This window comes from Ciconia boyciana, chromosome 20 (genome assembly GCF_034638445.1).
Source record: "Ciconia boyciana chromosome 20, ASM3463844v1, whole genome shotgun sequence".
Classification (NCBI taxonomy): Eukaryota; Metazoa; Chordata; class Aves; order Ciconiiformes; family Ciconiidae; genus Ciconia; species Ciconia boyciana.
The window spans coordinates 3,579,242-3,592,778 of record NC_132953.1 but is presented as its reverse complement, the minus strand read 5'-3'; the positions used below and the strand labels follow the sequence as shown (position 1 = coordinate 3,592,778).

At 47.0% G+C, this 13,537-nt stretch overlaps 1 protein-coding gene across 1 annotated transcript in view; it reads left to right on the top strand.

The window, feature by feature from the left end:
• The first annotated feature begins 406 nt into the window (after positions 1–406).
• B3GAT1 (beta-1,3-glucuronyltransferase 1) overlaps positions 407–13,537 on the top strand; it is a 51,636-nt gene continuing 38,505 nt past the window's right edge. The window contains exon 1 of the mRNA XM_072884695.1: positions 407–544. Coding sequence (XP_072740796.1) covers positions 487–544 — 58 coding nt within the window. The 5' untranslated portion in view covers positions 407–486. The remainder of the gene's footprint in view (positions 545–13,537) is intronic.

Below are 13,537 nucleotides of genomic sequence, written 5' to 3'. Positions count from 1 at the left end.
TTTCAGGTCTGATTTTTGGCTTTGGGCAGTTTCTAGCCCCCTTTCTGTCTGATACTTCCCCATGGTTTCTGGACCTCCAGAGTTAGGAGGATAAGTAAATCATGTAAAACCTCATTCTTGTACTGTTGTACTGAACTGCTTGCTGCCTGCAACCTGGATTATTTGCTGTTGTTTCCAAAGGGGCAGTCTGGCAGGTCGGTTCTTCTTTAAGTCAAATGACAGGGAAAAAAACACATGTGAGGTCTTGGTGTCTCTCAGAAGTCCCAGGCAGTTACTATGCAAACTTCCTGCTGTGCTGCTAGCTACATGGTATTTTTTCCTCAGTTTTGGTGATGTGGCAGTTTGTAAAATGTGCTCAGCCCTCCTCCTCTTTAGAGACATGGCTGAGGAATGTTGGCTGCGCCAGAGAAAGGCCGTTCCTAGGAAAAGGTTCCCTTTAATCCCCATGATGCCTACTGGAAAAGGTGACTGCTTTAGCAGGGGCCCATGCTGGCTTCTGGGGCTGGAGGCCAGGATGCAGAGATCACCTCTGTGCTGAATCCAGGTAGGAGATTCTGGTGACTATAAATTACTTAGGCATACAGATGTTTAAACATATGTATCCTATCGCTGGGGCCAGCCTTAATGCTGTGGGAAATGTATGAGATGGTAAAACCTACATTATCTGGGATTTAGGATGTTTGCTTTGCAGAACAAGGGATTAGAGAATAGAAAGCTGAAATGACCATCTGTCTGCAGAAAAAGGACCCTGTGAATTCAAATTTCCATGGTAATTTTCCCTAATCTGCTTGGCTTCATTTGATATCCTCTATCAGAGCTGATGTCCTTGTGCCCCAAACAGTAACATAGTTCATTTTCCACACACGGACGTTTTCTTCTACTTATGCCTTTCTACAAGGAGTTGCAAGGTATCTGTAGAAAGCATTTACTTAGCTGTTGCTCTTGGAATTTCCCATTGTTTGCAGCCCTACGTAATCTTAGTGCTTCCAGCACCTTCTATCTCCAAAGGATGACAGCTGTGAATGTGCACCTGGTTTTCGTATTGCTTCTATATCTAGTATTGAAATGCAATTGCCTCTGGGGTGGAATGACTCATGCTGTTGAACCGTATCACTGCACAATAGTTTAGATCAGGAAGTAAGTAGTAATACTGTGTGCTTATATACTAGTGTTGTCAATTTTTGCAATGTGATTGTGGATCTAATGGTATTTGATGTTCCTCTGTAGAGCCTCGGTTCCTGGAAACATAGGAACCTTGAGCTTTTGTTTTTAAATAAGCTTCTAGGCCTTGTGGCTATAGAGAAGAAATCTCGAAGTGTGTTAAAAGTGTAGCCTACAGATGCACAATCTAGAAAGCTGAAAGCCCCAAGCTTATTAATTTTAAATCTCATTATTTTTAAGAGCAAATTGTATTTTCCTTAAAGTAGCAGAGACATAATACCTGCAAAGAGCCAGCAGATCCTTGATTCTGTGGTGGAGCTGTGCACTGTGAAATGCAGTTATGTTATGCTCACCTAACATAACTGATACAGAGATGCTTAGAGTCTGAATGAAATAAGACTTCTCTTTGTTTTAAAACCTTTCCTTGCTGTCATTCTGTGGTGGATGTAGTTCTGAAGACAGAGATCCTGCCTGTGGGAGGTTGATTCTGGATATCTTCAGCAAGACAAAGAGGTTGCTGAGCACTAATCAGTGCAGGCAAAATGGCTTGCCCTTGTGCTGGTATTGGTATGTGCTCTCCAGAGGCTCACAGGTGCCTTCAGAGTGAAACACACAAAATAGATTGGGGTTCTCACCCTTGTGCTGGGATTCTCACCCTTGTGCAGGCTGTCTTGCAGCATAGGAGCTTGAGATTTTTTTTGCTGTACTGTGTGTTTTCCTTTTTCTTTTATTTTCTTTCTTTCTTTCCTTTTTTTTTTTTTAATTTAAGCACAAACCAGCACTGCCACTTAGCATTTCCTTGTTTACAGCAAGGTGAGTCGTATTTACAGTGCTGGGGAATTTGTCAGGAGCTGCATTCTGCTCGTCATCTGTTTCTTCCCTATTTCAGAAAGCAATTAGCAGGCGGAGCATGTGAATAACAAAATGTGCTGGAAGGGGCTGTTCACCCAACTGTGCTGAATGAAATGCTGCCTGTCAGTTGCTGCAAGCGACTGACAGCTCTGACACCAGGGTACAACCCAGGTCCCGTAAACAGAGATGCCCTGGACTGGCAAGTCAGCAGAGGAGAGAAGAAAGAGATCCACATGAAATAGCAACTGGACATCAGGATCCTTGAGGAGACTGTCTTAGGGCAAATAGTGGCAATTAGGGGCATATAGTGTAGAGCTTGGTCCTTCCTCTTTCCATATAAGCTGATGAGTTGCGCATGCAGACTTTTAGCAGTGTCCTGAGCTGTTACTATCTTAGAAAGGAAGAACAGAGGAACAAACTTTGTGCTGACTTCTGCTACTTGAGATGCAGCCTGGGCTGAGATAGCGTGTGTGACCGGCGTTTTAGCCAGGGGAGAGCTAAAAGATGCAGGACAATGGAGCAGTGTTTCATGGACATTTAAAAAGAAATCATCTACAAATATAAGTTAATATTTTACTTCAGTTGCATGGGATGTTTCACTGCCCTTGGAGTTATTGTGCTGAGTTTGGATGCTGGATTCAATTGGGGAAGTGTGAAGCAGAGGGATTTTAGTCTGCTTTAAGTGCAAATGTCTGTGCAAACTTAAACATGGAGCTGCTATAGACTTTTCCATTATTCATATATTAGATGTCTCGCTCTAAGTATGGACTTGGTTTCTCCAAAACTCAGCCTCTCCACTATATGTGTGGCTTGGGGGAGGGATGAGATTACCCCACTTGTTTTAGAAAAGGAGCACAGTAAGGCTTTTTGAGCTGCAAGACTGAAATAGGTGTATGTTCTTTGTCCAGAGCTGTGCAAGTCTCAGAAGAGCAGGTTAGAGCAGTGCCTGGCAACTGGGAGGCTTGGGTTCGTTACTAACCTACTCTGGGAACTTGAGCACACTGCAGATCTGAAGCTTGGAATTCTCACTTTGCTTCATGGAGATAGGTCTGAGGTACAAAGTTAATTTTTTGCAAAACACTCAGTGTTTGGACAGGCCCTGTTCTAAACCAGAAAATGCTGTCTCCCCAGGGTGAGGGACCAGAAGGGAAAGAGGAGGAGGAGAGGACGAGAGGAAGAGGAAGGAGGAGAGGAGAGGAGAGGGGAGGAGAGGAGAGGAGAGGAGAGGAGAGGAGAGGAGAGGAGAGGAGAGGAGAGGAGAGGAGAGGAGAGGAGAGGAGAGGAGAGGAGAGGAGAGGAGAGGAGAGGAGAGGAGAGGAGAGGAGAGGAGAGGAGAGGAGAGGAGAGGAGAGGAGAGGATCCTCTATCCCAGGCATTTGGATACTTCCAAATCTTTTCCTTCCCTCACAGATTTATTGTGGTGTCCTTCAAGTGAGTTTGTTGCCGGAAAAGCAGGCCCACTTCATAAAGCTTTGCATCCATCCAGCTTACTATAAAATAATAATCATACCATTTAGAATATGAAACCCATCAGTATCGCCCGAGGGTAGACGCGCCCTTGAAAGGGAAAGTTAAGAGTGTTTGTTCAGAGCAAGAAGGCAGCAGAGAGGATGGAGCTGAATGCAGGCGACAGCTCCTGAGCATGATGCTTTCTGACGGACAGTGGCTGCTCCCTCCATCAGCCAGTACCTGTGGGAATCCATCAGGCTCCCCACCTGAGGCCACGGTGTAAGGGTGAGCGAAGGTTTGGCTACACGGGCAGCACTGTGAACAACCTGGGCACAAGCTGGCTTGTGTGTGCAACATTGTGGGTGGGTCCAGAGCTTGGTCTCAGGAAGGATATGGACTGAAGAGCAGCCTTCCCAGGAGTGGCTGTGGGAAGAAGTCCCCTTCCATTAATCCAGATGTGTTTACGGCAGTAGTTTCCCTAGTGGGAATGGCGCTGTACATAGAAAAGATTGTCTTTGCAGGGCCGTTTCCCAGTGGAGCACTGCACTTGCTCATTTCATTGCAAGGGAAAAATGTTATTCCTGTCCTGTCTGTTTGTTTCTCAGCTGCTGGTAGAGCATATTCACATGTATCAGAACTAACCAGGGCAATATTTAATTTACCTGAACAGACATGAGCTGCTGAACTGTCACAAGCAACAAAAAGAAAGCATGGTGTCTTGGTGCTACAACTTGCAGGCTTGAAGTGAAGCATCATGACCAACCAAGCCTCTGAGCCCTGCTGTTTTGATTCTTTGTCTTATGCTGGCATTGAACAACTGCATTTGTTGGAATGGAGATGGGAGGAGAAACTGGGTCAGCATCGAACACAGCATTAAACTGGGTATTTGCAGACCCAAGTTTATTTAGTTCTAGGGACACTTTGGGCCAGTTTGAAAAAGTCCTCTGTGCAAGTGGAGCCCTGTGGCCCAAGGAAGAGTCCAGATCCTGTTCCTGTCTCTGCTGTCATGCCTGTGTGACAGAAGCATTGCAGCAGCTGTGCAAAAGGGCTTTGAGATTCAGCAACAAAGTGGTTATTTAGAAGTGAGATGTTTGTTGTTTTTATAATAGTGTGTTCCTTTGAAATGAGGGGCTCAGCTCCTTGGCAGAGGGTGCTGCTCTGTGTGAATGCCACCACAGCCTGCACGTCTACAGACACCGTGGACATAAATGCTCTACGTGCTGGAGACAGCCCAACTTGCAAAGCTCAGATCTGTATTCCTGCAGGAAGAGTGCACGTTTGCGCGTCTGTGCTTGAGTCCAAATGCTGAGCCTTTTCCTGCCTGTACGTATGTCATCAGTGTATGCTGTGAATAAGATTACTCTAAATCTGTGTGCTCCTGCGAGCACTGTAGCCCTTTAGGTTTCAGTCAGGGCTTGAGCTGTTTTCTTCCTGAAAGGATTTGGGCAGTCCCTCACCTGGAGTGCAGTCTGTTCACAGATGGGGCAAGACTTTAGCTCGCTTTTGGCAGGTCTGCTTTAGGAGATTTGTCTCTCTCTTTCTAGATGGGAATGAGTAGCTGGGAGACAAGGGAGGAACGAGGAGAGGAGTGAGAATAATGAGTAAATGTTAAATTTCTGTTTATGAAAAGGCTTTTTGATAAGTTGGTAGCCATTTAAACAGCACTGTTAATAAAATACAGTCTCTCAGAAAGGCCAGTTCAATTCTGTGCCATACATGGATTTGCAGTATCTGAGATGGATGAGATCTCTCTTCTGCTTTCACGAGAAACAATTTATTTACAGGGTGAGGCTGTCAGACCTGCATGAACACTGCCAAACCTGGCAGGTCTGCAGAATAAGCTTTTGTTTGGTTTATATTTCTAGCTTCTTCCTTTAGCCAAAGTGGCCCTGCTTGAGCTGCAGGGTTTGTTCTGAGAGGTATTAGATGGTCAAAAGATGGGCCCTGTTCTCGCCTGCCAGCTAGTCCTGACTGATGCTGCATGTGTTTGGCAGTGTGCTGTGTGGGATGGCTTGGAGCAGAAATGAGTACTGCAAAGGTGTTGTTGCTTGAACCTCCACTGAGAATAAAAGCCTGATTTCTCTCTTTATCTGGGAATTAGTCTGGGGAATGATTCACTCTGTTGTCCAAGTAGCTAATGCTGCCTGCAGGATTATCCTGGCTGCTGCAGCTTGGACTCGCCACTCACATTGTTCCAGTTAGTCAAGTGAGTGACACTTGGCCTTATTTAAAATTTGTAATTGTAGTTGCTTTTTCTTCACTGCTTGCTAAGCTAATGTGGTGATCAAAGAGAGAGGCGGGAGGATCTACTGGGAAAAGTCAGAGATCTTTCACGGCATTGCCAGAATGCCAGAGCTCAACCTGGTCTAGCCTATGGCATCATTTTTTACCAGGAGAGATCAAACACCATGAGCTTTGCATCTACTGTCTATAGAAGATTAATGTTTCTGTTCCACTGGAGCCTATGGCCCAGAAATAATGACCTGGTGAGAGGCACACCAAAATAGTGCATGGAAAGGTCATGATAACAATTACAGGAGAGTAATAAAAGCAATTAAGTATTCACAGCAGCTTATTCCTTTGCAAGGGTGGAGATATCCCATTTTAGAGAGGAGCAGAGGTCATGCTATAGAAAGATGATGAGCATATTTGATGTGGCAGGTGATGGATTCCCTGACTTGAGCAGGGTGAGTGTCCTTTTTGTCTGTGTTCAGGGCGGTGCAGGAGCAGGAGTCAGCATAGATGATGAAGAAGCCTTCCCTTACACCTGCTCTGAAGGCTGTGAGGCAAGAAGCTGCAGGACTTCCTCATGCTGTGGAGGGGAAGCGAGCATCTGTGCCAAATCCCCACGGTGGTACCAGTCCTCCAGGGAGAGAGAGCAGCAGCAGCATGCTGGAGCTTTCAGCATCCTTAGTGCGAAGATGCACATCCTCTGTGGTTTCAACATCTAATTCTGCCACTGCGATGCCTCTCCATCCCTGGGCTGAATCTAGTGGGTTGGGAACATTCCTAACACCAGAGGCTTTATCTGCCACGCTGCAGGCTTGTTCCTTCATCTCTGCCAAAGGGTTTGTAGCCTGCATCCTCTACTATGCAAAGGCAACATTTTGCTGCCAAGGTGATGGTGTAACTGAGATTTAAGGCCTGTGTATGTTCAAAACCCTGCAGTGTTTGAAATGGAAGTAGAAACACAGTCATCCTCAATCTGTTTTTTTGTATGATTCACAAGGGGACTCTGGGCCTTGAAAAGAAAACGTGTATCCCATGCCAATAGGTAAATGTCGCAACGCTTACTGGTGCATTAACAGTGTTTTCAGCGTAGGATTGATACCAAAGCATTGGGTGAGAGTGTATGCACATCCCATCAGCTTTATCAATGACAATGTTGTTGCTGTTGAAATGGGTGAGGAAGCAGGCTCAGAGTTAAGTGCCTTGGACATTTGGAGTCAGCGGCAGAGCTGGAAATAGGACTCTGGTGCCTTGGCTCTCAATCCTCTGCTAATCACGGCACCGGAGGTGAAATGAAAGCCTTCTTCAATCTTCTACTTCTAGTGCCAAGGGCCGGGAGGCACATTTCCTCCTTCTTGGAGCGGCTGGAGCGGAGATACGGATGGAGGGCTGTCAGTGCTGTCTGGGAGAGAAACTGCTGGAGAAACTCCTCGTGCTGCTCATGTAGGATGCTGTGGGGATGTCGGCTGCTCTTGCTGAGTTGGAGGGACTGCAGTAACACTCCCTGCTACTAACCCTGGACTGCTTTTTTTGAGTTCTCTGATTCTATCAGAAAGCAGTGTGCTTCACTCCCTTTTTGTTGTCTTGTCGGTGGTGGTGGGCTTTTTGTTTAACAGCAATTTCACCTTTGTTGCCAAAGCTGCGAGTAGGGCTGGGCCGAGCGAGAAAGTGTAATTAAAGTTTGCTCAGACAAAGGCATTTGGTGACGAGATGCAGTGTTGCTGAATCCACAAGGGGCACAATTAACTGATAAGAGTAAACTAATTGTTATTCATATTAAATTAGGGCACAGGTGATTTGGAAAATCTATAGACACTCCCATATGCTTTGCGATTTTGCATTGCAGATTATGGTTTTATAAGGCCCTTCTGGGATTCGGATTATAGAGGCAAAGTGTGGAGCTGTATCTAAACTGAACATACTCTTTCCTGATTAACTACATGATAAAAACATAAATGTGCACATCAGAGGATTTATCGCTGTGTTTGCATACTAATTTTTCTTTTCCAGGCATGAAGACAACAGTTTTTTATAGATCCAAGTGATTCTGTTTAGTGGCAGCTGGATAAACCCAGACAAGGTGATGTGATTCCCATGTTGTCACATAATAGTTTTGAGATGGAGGTTAATAGCAGGGAATGGGCATATGGCAGAGACATGACTGCCACAGGAGTGGTAGGAGATGCTGAGATATTTGCTGCTGGTTCTTTTGTGCTGTGCTGTCATGGTCTGCGAATGTTTGTAGGCAAGAGGCAGCAGGGCCATGCTCACCCTGGCAGGATGAAGTGAGGCTGCAAAGAGGTGCAGTTTGCCTGCACACTGCACGGGAATGGCAGGCTGGTTGAACTTTTGGGGCCTTTCTGCATCAGGCTCTGTTGGTTTAAAAGAGCTCTGACATGAATATTTATAAACGTGACACGAAAAAAGAGTCTAAATTGCTTGTGTGATCTTGGGACATGTGAGATATTATGATTATTTATGCGCTTCTATGTCTCACTTTATCAGTTCATTGTGTTGCAGTCCCAGAGTGTCACAAGCTGCTCCTGAAGGAGGTTCTCTTTCAGAAAGATCCAAAGCTGCCTGGCAATGCAGTGTAGAAAATGTGGGGACATCAGAGCAGAAAATGGGGCAGAGCATGTGTCAATAGCATAGCTAAAGTATTAAGGCAGAGAGAAATGCAGGCCTTTGGCTCGGACTTGCTGGTAAGTCTTCTGAGCCCTACAAAAAAAAAGGGCCTGTGACTTCTGTCATCTGGAAGTCCCCATTTGAGGTTGTCTCACTTAACACACTGAGAGACCTAGCAGTAATGCCAGCAGTGCATGCATGTTCTTGCTTCCTCTCCTCTCCTCTCTTCTGGTCTCAGGCTGTGGCATCCCAAGCAAAGGCAAGAGTTTCTGACTTGTATGATGGGTGTGTGGAAGGTTGGGCGGAGGGTTTGGAAACAGAGCTTAATTACAAAGCAGTGTGGAGAGAGCTGGGTCGCTGTTTATGTTTGTTTGCTAAGAGGGTGCTTCCCAATAAATTAAAATCCCTCAGAGAACAGTTTGGATGTATGTGATTTAGCACTGTCTGGGTTGCACTAGTCTCTGAACAATCTCTGCCTTGGATTCTGGCCAAGATAACGATCGGAGAAAGGCTGTAGCTGGACAAGGAGTCTAGGGGTTATTGAATCACTCCTGCCAACTCCCAGCACTGTGCTAAACCATTTCCTTTTAGATGTTCCCCTGAGTTAGGTTTACCTATGATGGGTCTTTAGCCTGCGAAGAGTTTCTTCCCAGATGTTAAGAAGCACCACTGTCCATGGGGAGCTCCGTGCAAAGTGTGGCTCTCCTTTCCTGGGCTCTGAGCTGATGCAGGCTCCGTCTCTCTCAGCAATGCAGAGAAGAGGGGTCTTGCGTTAGGCTGAAGTATCTTTACTGGAGGAAATCCCAGTGGTAAAATGCCAGGCTAGGGCTTAACTCGTTTGCCGATTTGAAGGGGAGAGCACCACCTGCTGATACATCACCACGACTTTTCTTTTGGTCTCCCCAATGCTTGCTCTGACCTGCTCCTAAATGTGTTTTGCGTATATCTGTGAAGCAACCTGAGGGCATGCTGAATCCACACGTCAGGGTGTATAAATGCCCTCTGTGCACGTACAGAGCCTTAATGGGGTGAAACAGCTCCTGACAGGCAGTGCTGCCAGGGAAGAGAGTATCTCCCTGTCTTGCCTTGAAGGTAAAGATGGGCCATACTCAGGGAATGGTTTTCCTCCAAAGGTCCTTTTGGACAGTCATCATATCAGGTAGATCAGTGCCCTGCCAGTCTTCCAAAGCCCGTTGTTGGGGCTGTTGGTTCCTTGCGTATGTCTGAGGGCACTGCCCAGCTGGGAAGGGCTGAGTGATCTGTCTGTGCCTGTCTGCTGCTCACTCAAAGGCTGGTCGCAGAAGTGGAGCTGGGTGATGAGGAAGGATCTCCAATAGCTTGTGTAGGTGAAGCCCGTGAGATAGACTTCCTGAGTGGAACATAAGGAGATTTTGGATGGGATGACAGCTTTTATTATTGCTTGCTGTACCTTTACCAGAAGAAAAAGAAACCTTGGCTTCAGAGTAGATTTGTCACAGAATTATCCGCCAGTTTCCCCCCACAACAGACTAAAAGGCTGGTAATTGCTCTCTGTAGCACAGCAACAAGGGCAATAGCAGCATGCGCTGGAAACGGTCTCTGCAAATAGCAGAACGTGTTGCTCCACTCCATGCGAAGCTTATGCTCTGCTTGAAAACCTGTTGGCCTCTGTTTGGCCCTTGGAGAGTAATAACTGGGCTAGCAGGTGCTTGCTAGAGGATCTTTTTGCCCAGCATGCACATGTCAACCAAAGTAGGAGCAAGGATCCGTTCCAGAGAGTGGGATGGACAGTGGTGCTTAAAGGGAGCACCATAAATAGGTGGAGGGGTTTTGTTGCATGCAGAATTAACACAAGTGATTAGTTTGATTTGTGGTTATGAGCAGCTACTGCTCAGCCGTCCTGTGGGAAGAAGGGGGTTGGCAAAGGGGCCAAACTTTGAGGGTTTTTTTCTCCATGGCCCCTCCTAGAGCCTAGGGTCCCTCTCATCTGCATGACAAGGTAAGTGGGACTATCAAATGAGGTTCTCCCTTCCTAATGTCAAGGTTGGCTCTGAAGAGCTCAGGCATGTAATTTCAAAAACTGGCCTGTCTCTTTCCTCGTCCTGTTTCTGTAGATAGTCATATCTCAAGTCTGACACCACAAGGTGGTAATAATCTTGAGAGATTATTAAGAATCTATCTTAAAAAAGAGCCCAGCCTATGGGCTGAGGAAACTCCCAGAAAGCCTGAGGCAAGATAGTTCCCATGTTCAGGCTGCCTGTGGCCTGAAAACAAGACAGTGCTGCTGGAGGGAGTGAAGCTGTGATTGGGGTAGCAGGGGAAGCTGCCAGCCAGGTTAGATGGGGAAACATGGACCACAGCAGCCCTTGGGTTGCTCCAGCTGGTACACTGCACACTCCCAGCAGCCTAGCACGGTGCTTGTGCGTGCACGGCTGAAACGTACCCTGCTATTTGCTGAATATTTGCCCTCGCACTCTTCCCTTTGCCCTGCGCTGCCTTGGCTAATGAGGTTATTGTTTAGCTGGGGAGAGGCATCTGCTCGTGTTTGTGCCTGGCTACAGCGTGGTTCCAAGCAGAGATCCTCCTGACAGTGCCAGATGGCAAGCTGCAAGCACGAGGAAGAGGGGGAAAGGGAGCTGCAGCTCTGTCCCCTCCTGGGAAAAAAGCCTGGTGGGAGTGTGTCTGCCCCGGCTCTGCTTCTGTGTGTCTTTGGAGTCTGGAAGGGGCAGACGGAGCACGATCAAGGAGTGGGCCTCCAGACGGCTGGGGCAGGCAGAGCGTGTCAGGCTGTGAGCATCTAGTTCAGGTTTTCTTGTGCCTCCAATCCTGTGGTAATAAACCTTACATAAATCTAGCTGGAAGCACAGCATTAATATTTAAAAAATGACATTTAAGGTATTGAATATATGCTACGTTCTCCAGAAGAATATCTATGTGTGCGTGTGCATGTGTGTGCACACTTGGGGCTTTGTTTTCCTTTTATAGTGCATTGTTGTGTGTATGTCTTTTACTTGGGGTATTTTGTGCTATAATAAGAAGGGGGAGGGAGCGGGAAAATACTGCTCTGTTTATATACACTGCTGTCAACAGTGATGCTGCGTGTTTCAGATTCACATCCTCTGTGAAGCACTCTGGATTCCAAGCAAACAACACCCTTCCCCCCTTTATCCCAAAATCCTTCGGGAGGATTGCCTGAGCCTCTCCTCCCATACCCCTCTTGCTGGCAGGCTTGCCCTCTCCTGGTATTTGGCTCTGGTGAATGTGGCACACTCCATACCCAGCATGCAAACAAGTCGATATGCTAAGGTTCAAAGGTACAACCTTGGAAAATGTCAGAGCAGTGTCTCTGCACCATTGTTCTGCTCCTCTGATCACAAAAAGGAGCTCTGAGTGAGTCAGGCTGTAATTTTCAGTCGGGGGGGCAGGGGAGAGACACAGCAATGCCTCTTGGTATGTGTCTATGTCCCTCCTGAGCTTCTTTGACACTTTTCCCAGTGCCTTTCACCTTTGTGAGTCTTCGGAGATGCTGATGCAGGGCTGAGCCTGAAATGTTACTGCTCACCCATAATTTTTATAAATCTCAGGTGTAGCACATCTCCTTTCCCTCCTCCCTGAGTTCTTATGTGTTTAGATCTTGTGGCAGGAGCATTTTTATGTCTCTTCTCCTTTGTTTTCCCCTCTCTCACCCAGCCCTGAAATAGTCAATGAATGTGCCGTTTCTTATCTCTTGATATAGGCCTCAAGGGACAGTTCCTTCCTATCCATCTCCTGAATGCCATAACAGCAGGTAGCCTGGGACATGCTGGAAAAGTGCTGGGTCTGAATCTGCCCTTTTGATATAAGTGGACATTATGCATTTTTAATAGACATAGAGTTCAGTGAAACCCTTAGTACTAGCTGAATTGGCACAAAATTCCCAGGCAAGTAGTCTTTGGAGCTGATCTCTCCCTAGGTGCCTTGCAGAAAATTAGACCAAGGACAAAAAAAGGCCATGTTCCCTTTGATTGCAGAACTGCCTGGTTTTGCAGAGGAGGTGGCTGAGCAGAAGCTAGCCCGGCTGTGCGGTCTCTTTAGCTCTGCGTGAAGGATTCTGGATTGGCAGTCCTTGTTCATCCTTGTTCATCCACAGAGTAGGCACAGCATGAGGGGAGAGGCTGTTACAAAGCACCTTCCTTCAAGCATCACCCTGTGTGGACAGTACTTCAGCACTGGCCTGGAGGTATCACCTCCCTGGTTTGTCCAGTGCAGGCCTTGCCAGTCTCAGCAAAGCTCACTTCCACCTCAGGCAGTGGCTTGGGGCCATGTGTGGAGTCCTCCAGCTTGCTTCACTTAAGGGGGAGAGAGTATGGGAGCTGCTGTCCATGGCCCTGTGATGGTGCAGTTAGGATTTGTCAGTGCGTCTTCATGCTTACTAATTTCTGGGTAGTGCTTTGACTTCCAAGCTACATAGCAGACATTTCTGCTCCCAGGTGTCCCTTGAGATCCACGAGTTAAAACTGGGGTCTGAATGCTATAGGTTTAAAACAAAAAGCCTGGTGAAAATCGTGGGAGTCACTGGTGAAGATCACTGAGATTGCTCCACGATATGGACCTCACTCCCTGAGTACTGAGGCTTCTCACAGTAACTGGAAGGTTGTGGTTTTTTCTTTGTTGTTCCTTTTTTGGTAAAGTGTAAGTAAATCTCCCTATACCTCCTGGTTACCATGGCACTGTAACCTTACCAGATCTGGAAGAGAAGGAGTAACAAGGGAGTAGCTGTAGCTATGGGTCAGTGCATGTCCACTGGGGAACATGTAGCCAGGAAGAGATGGTGGTATATGGAGGGGGTTGGTCTGGTTGGAAGCAGGTGAGCGGGTAGCAGTGGCAGGACAGGTAAAAGCTAACTCGCCCCCAACCTCGGGACTGACTTTTGGCTCATGTTAAACTGTCCAGCTGCGAGCGTGGCATTCAGAGACATATGTACTGTGGTGTTCAGCCATCTCTGAGAAATCTGCTGCTGAGCATGAGTCAGCCCTGCCTGGGTTAACTATTAAAGGGCAGTATCAGGAGATAAGATCTTTACTCTGCTCCCCAGACCCTTCAAGCCCTGCATCCTCCAGGTGGTCCTGATGAAGGAAGGGAGTATCCCTAGGGTCCTGCTGCATTGTTGGAGGTCACAGAAGTGTCCTGTCTGCCCACTGGGCTTGGTGCAGTTGTCCCCAGATTAGGGGCAGCCCTAGTCACATCTAGAGCCTCCTTCCCA